Consider the following 6000-nt stretch of genomic DNA (forward strand, 5'->3'; position numbering starts at 1 on the left):
GTCCGGAACCAGTTCCTTTTTTGTGTCAAATTGATCTAACTCTATTTCAAACCGAACTGGACTTCTGATACCGACTTCTGTGTCTGAAACTGTTCCATAAACGATATGTGCCAAGTGACGGTTGAAATTTTTCGCCGAAAATACTGAAACAAGAAAGAACAGGAGTATATTCTTAAATCGTTTCAAATTGTGTGGCAACTATTTTTTAAAATTTTTCTAACATTTTTCAAAATCCTAAGAACCTCCCACTGTGCAACGAACGGATAGTGTCGAGCGCTCCGTAGCGGCAATTAACCGAACTACACAAACGTCAACCACCCAGGTTAGCTCACAGGCAGCTTTGTTTACATACATTTTCACACCGAGCGATTATTTCGGGAGCACTGGTTGTGTGTGTTGTCGGTGCAGAGCAGAAAAAAGTGTAGCTTCTTTTCACGCACGGTGGAAACGTAAATAAACGCAGCGAGAAAAACGAAACACAAACGCCCCACAAAAAAACCGGACTCGAGCCCGCATCGCGATGGCTGCCGGCTGCAGCAAATCCTTCACCTCCAAGTACGAGGAAGAAAAGTACTACGATCTGGAGTATGAGGAGTTTTGCAAGAGCTTCGCATTTTCCGTAAGTATCTTTGCTTTGTTGTCCGACTGTTGTGGTCGGACTTTCCCGCTAGAGAGAAATTGGCAACCGTCGTTCTTGTTTGCGTAATCAATCCTTTGGTTTCGGTTTCGGCTTTCGCTCCCGCTCTTGGTCTCATCACTGGCAGAACTCATCGACCTGTTGGATTTGCAACGGGTACTACGGGCCAAACTATGAGGAACCGCTGTGCGGCACGTGCCATTCGTTCATCTTTCCCAACCACCCGCAAGACGAGGCGGAGGGCATGGTCACGGAGGTGTCGGACGACGAAGATTCGGGCAACGACGAGCCGCCCGAGAATGGGTCGGAAGCGAAGGACCGTTCCGACGGCGATCCGGACTACGACGATCTGGATCGACCGCGACCGTCGGCACCGCGCAACGTGAACCAGTATCTGGAGATGCTGTCCCAGCCGCGCGAAGCGGACGACGAATCGCAGCGCCAAATCTGCGCCCTGCCGGTCGAGGTGCTGCTGTCGATCTTCTCCTACCTGGACGATCTGTCCCTGTGGAACGCGAGCGAGGTGTGCAAGCAGTGGAAGCGGATACTGGAGGTGCACATCCCGCAGCAGATGTGGAAAAAGTACACCAAGGAGCGGTGGCCACTGTTTCAGCAGATCTCGACCATTCCCAACTGGCTGCATGTAAGTGGCTCGCGGTGGTGCCAAGGGTTCAGGGAAGGATGAAAATGATGCTCTTTTTTTCCTTCACCCACAGATGTACGGTGCACTGATGAACTCTTGCTTCTGCCGCACCTGCTTGATACACATGGCGCACAAGGCGCCGATGCGTGGCCGGGTCAACCATATCCGCGCGAACCGGCTCCGCAACGACATACGGTCGCTCGATCTGGACGCGACCGAGGGCATCGATGCGGTGGCGCTCGACAATCAACTGTTTCACTGGCAGGCATCGATCCTGGGCCCGGCCGGCAGTCCGTACGAGGGCGGGAAGTTTTTCCTGTACATCGTCATACCCTGCTCGTACCCGATGCTGCCGCCCCAGGTGCGGTTTCTCACCAAAATCGTACACCCGAACGTGTCGCGCCACGGGGACGTCGGGATCGATATCATCCAGCACAACTGGTCGCTGGCACTGACCATCTCGAAGCTGCTGCTGTCGGTGCAGAGTCTGCTGACCGATCCCTTCACACAGGTAGGGTGAAATGAAGACGAAATGGTCATTGTATTGTCGGCCATTGTATTGATCGTTGTGGTTTGTTTGTCCTTTTTTTGGGGCGGGTAGATTTGCATGGAACCCGAGCTTGGCCGGATGTACGAGAACGATCGACCGAAGTTTGAAGCACTCGCACGCCGCTGGACGTGGAAGTATGCCATGTACGAGGTGTTACCACCGGTCGATGGATTCATATAGACACGCCAATTGGAGGGAAAGAGTGCGACGCCGAAGCACTCCCGGACTAGACTATCACTATCTTACACTACTGTACAGTTGTATACCCCTGTCTAACTTAATCCCTAGGTGTAATTTTAGGTTACTTTACGTGCGTGTTGTGCTTTACCGAAACCGGCCACCGCTTTCGATGTGATGATGATTGGACAGTCAGGAATTGTTTTCTGAGCGGAAGTAGTAGGACAACTCTGCGAGCACTGAAGCTCAATTTTGACTCATTTTCATCCTTATTTAGACTTAGTTTAGTGTAGTGTATGTGAAAATGGCTGTACGTTATGGTCATAACTGAATAATAAGCAGATCTTAAAACCCCCTTCTTTTGCCATATTTAAAATAGGTTAAGCTCCCTTCGTCGCAATATCGTGGAAAACTGCTCTTTCTTTCCCTTAAAACGTCTTTAATGTCCATGACCGAACTAAACGCCCCAACAGGTCCCACTCATTTTTGTTTGGTAAACCACAAAAGCACAAAAACTTGAGCCTCAAACGGAGAGCATTATGGAAGGACTGCCATTGTGAAGTACCATTACAGTGGCTGTGGAAAATGCAGTCATTTCAAGGTAAAAGAATGTGTATTGAGTGTGTAGATTAGAGTTACAATAATTTCGATTATTAGATGTATTAGAGGCCCATTTCGGAAGAATTCCCAATTAAAATGCCCAACTTGTAGTGTGCATTTTTTGATAATAAATAGATCTAGGAAAGTCCAATTTCTCTCTCGTATACATATACAAACAATTCCATAACGTGCCATCAAGGGAGAGCAGGAATAACGATCGGAAAGCCCGGCATTACATACATCGATGATTTTGAATTTATTTATTTTTTCTCTAGCTTTTTTATATATTTTGTGTATTTTTTTCTCTCTATCTCTCTCTTTGACAGTATCTAACAGTAACTTCGTCCACAGCATTCGTTAGCTACCTCGGGCTTCTGGTCAGCTTTCACTCCCATCATCCGCACAGTCTCTTGCGAGGAGTTACACAGGGAATGAAAAGATTGTGTTTGTGTTTTGCTCCAGTCCAATCGGTAGTAATATCGTTCGACAGGCCTGGTTGGATACAGTTTTTTGAAAATAAGGGGAAGGGGATAAGGGGGGAAGGTGGTTGAGTGTTAAAAACGAGCTAGAAGGGAATAAGACCGTTTGTACATCTAGTGTTTAGAGTATGCGGAAAGTAGTATTTGGGGGCTTTGTTTTCGCGTGTTTCGCCTTTCCTCCTTTCTTCCTTCATTAATCTAGATTTGGTTTTTGGCTACCCGGTTTGCTTACCCAAACACACACACACACACGCGCGCACCATCTTGGGTGTGTGGAGGGGGAATTAAAAACTGAAACTTAAACGATCGTTTCCGCCGACCCAAACACGGTAAAAATAAGCCACCCGAACGTATTGATGGCGGCGGCCGTACTGAACACGGCCGACCATGATTGCGTTAGTTCCAGTATGTGACCGGCCAGGTAGACGCCGAGAAAGCCCGGTATTGCACCGACCGTGTTCATCAGCCCGAACACGCTGCCCGAGTGGCTCGGGGCCAGATCCTGCGGGTTCACCGTCACTGCATTGTTGTGCAATCCCGAGAGGCCTACCCGAACCCGGGGAAGAGGATATGTGTAAATATCGAGTGGAAAAAGCCACGGGTACGGGACCGACTTACCGATAATAATTGACATGCAGGTAAGCGCCATGTTGAAGTCCTGCGTGCGGCACATTAGAAACAGGGCACAGTTTTGCCCCAAGAAGCATAAGCTCTGGACTAGTTTGCGGATGCGCGTGAGGGACCACTGTTTCGCGAGCAGATGCTCGGTGAGCAGCTTGCCGATGAACGTGACCGGTGGAAGCGCTAGCCAGGGGATCATGTTGACCACCCAACCCTGTCGCAAAAAAAGGGTAAAGAAGGTCGTTAAGCACACAAAAAACCAAGGCTCCGTTCGCATTCGCTTACCTTAGCGTGGGGGAAATTCTCGTGAAAGTACGTCGGCAGCCACGACAGCAGCACGAAGAAACAGTTCATCTCGCAGGCGTGCGCCAGCACGCACGCCCAGAAGCTGCTGCGCTCGAACAGCCGCAACCACGGTACGGCGTCCGGCGTGCCGAGCTTCGTGTACATCCGGCTCGGCATCGAAATGTTAATAATCCTGCTCCGGTCCGATGCCATCGTGTAGTAGCGCAGGAAGAGCGTCCACGAGAGGCCCAAAAACCCAATCACCCGGAACGCCGTCGGCCAGCCGAAGTAGTCGAGCAAAAACGAACCCACGATCCCGGTCAGCAGCGTCCCGAGCGCCGACCCGGACGTGAGTATGCTGAAAAAGCTGGCCCGCTCACACGCGCTCAAGTTCTGGCTGGTGATGCTGATCATGCTCGGAAAGTGGACGCCCTGGCAGGCACCGTTGATGATCCGCACGGTCACGATGAACGGGATCGAGTAGGAGGCAAACAGCGTCGACGAGGTGATAATGTTCGGCATCCAGAAGGTGATCAGCGACCAACCGATCGCCGCCAGCAGTATCACCTTCTGGCCGCCGAACTTGTCGCTCAGGTAGCCGCCGAGCACCTGGGTCAGCGTGTAGCCCCAGAAGAACGAGCTCAGCACCGTGCCGGAGTCGGTTTTGCTCCACTTGCGCTCCGCTGCGACGGCCGGCACGAGCAGCGGCATGGTGGTGCGGGTCGAGTACAGCATGCAGGTGCCGGTCAGGAGCGTCAGGAACCAGGTACGCTTCTCATTTCTACAAATGGACACCCGAAGGGCTTTAGTTACTTCCGTCACCAGGTGTGTGCATCGCCTCGTACTTACCTCGTCCATATACTTTGGCCATCGTTCAGATCGCGCAGAAAGGAATACTTAAGCTTTTCTTCCATCATTTAGGCTGCTGCCGCCGGTTCCGCGGTTCCGGTTCCCCACGGTATCGCGGACGCCTCGCACACTCGTTGCCCGCGCTGACGTGGTGCAGGAGTGGGGTTGGGGATGGGGCTAACTTTAACGTTAGCAAAAAATGAAGAGAGCGTTTGCCTCAGTCGCACACACACGCATACAAACACGGCCACGGACGACTAGTAGCGGGGAAATCGACACGGTATTTGCATGTTGACGGGAGGTGCTGTGTGTCGGAGGTGCCGTCCACTGTCCGCGAGGCGCTCTCGCTGTGATGTGAAAGTTTTAAAGAATGTTTTCGTTTTTACAACTTTTCTATCGCCCGATGCGACGGGGTATACCCGAATGGTGGGAGAGCGATGTAAATAAACAAGTCGATGACAGTTCTCGCCATAGTGCTGGTGGCGCTCTCTGTAGTGTTTTGATTGAAGCAGAGCAGAGCTGTCAATACCGGGAAAGCTTCTTTGAAATGGCAGTTAAAGTGAATCAAATTACCGTTTTTTTTTAGATTGAAAGGCGATGGACAAGTTGTGCAATTTGTTTAATGTTTAATGACAATGTTTTAGTACAAAAAACTGTTTTCAGATAATACAGTCATTCCCCGAGTTGCGCGACACTCTAGTTATGAGAATTTGGTTAAGTGAATTTATAGTTTTGACAGCTCATGCGTCAAATTAGTACAATTTCCTCCAACAATGGCCAAATTCAAAATACAGTCAGAATTTCAATTCCCTGCCAACTGTTGCACGTTTTTCCATACAAAAAATGTTGATATTATTTCTCGAAAGGCATGAGATTTTTGTAAATTTGTGGAAAAACTGGTTTTTCTATACAAAAGCATGCTGTTTAATTAAACCGTCAGCCAACTATCGAGCGTTTAACTAAAAAGCATGCCTACTAAAAAAAGGGTTTTACTGTTGAATTCTGACTGTAAATTGCAGTTTTGCTCTGAGTTTGAAATCGCAAAATACACAGAATTATCCGAATTTTCTACACGAAATATATGAAATAGGTAAGAATTAATATTAAATTATTAGATTAAATCATAAATAAGTTTTTATTATTCATATTTTTGGCTGAA

At 49.1% G+C, this 6000-nt stretch overlaps 2 protein-coding genes across 2 annotated transcripts; one reads left to right on the forward strand and one right to left on the reverse strand.

Annotated features, from left to right (window-relative positions):
- Window positions 1–238: 238 nt before the first annotated feature.
- LOC120954889 (uncharacterized) lies at window positions 239–2758 on the forward strand. The gene is made up of 4 exons (XM_049609109.1): window positions 239–619; window positions 765–1280; window positions 1354–1791; window positions 1882–2758. Exons 1-4 carry the CDS (start codon window positions 521–523, stop codon window positions 2008–2010), a joined length of 1182 nt encoding a protein of 393 aa, XP_049465066.1. The 5' UTR covers window positions 239–520; the 3' UTR covers window positions 2011–2758.
- A 375-nt stretch (window positions 2759–3133) lies between these two features.
- Window positions 3134–5280, reverse strand: LOC120954888 (solute carrier family 17 member 9). The gene is made up of 4 exons (XM_040375191.2): window positions 4842–5280; window positions 3993–4773; window positions 3705–3921; window positions 3134–3632 (listed from the first exon to the last, which is right to left on the reverse strand). Exons 1-4 carry the CDS (start codon window positions 4907–4909, stop codon window positions 3385–3387), a joined length of 1314 nt encoding a protein of 437 aa, XP_040231125.2. The 5' UTR covers window positions 4910–5280; the 3' UTR covers window positions 3134–3384.
- Between the last annotated feature and the right edge of the window lie 720 nt (window positions 5281–6000).

The sequence above is a fragment of the Anopheles coluzzii genome, chromosome 3, assembly GCF_943734685.1.
Source record: "Anopheles coluzzii chromosome 3, AcolN3, whole genome shotgun sequence".
In the NCBI taxonomy this organism is placed as follows: Eukaryota; Metazoa; Arthropoda; class Insecta; order Diptera; family Culicidae; genus Anopheles; species Anopheles coluzzii.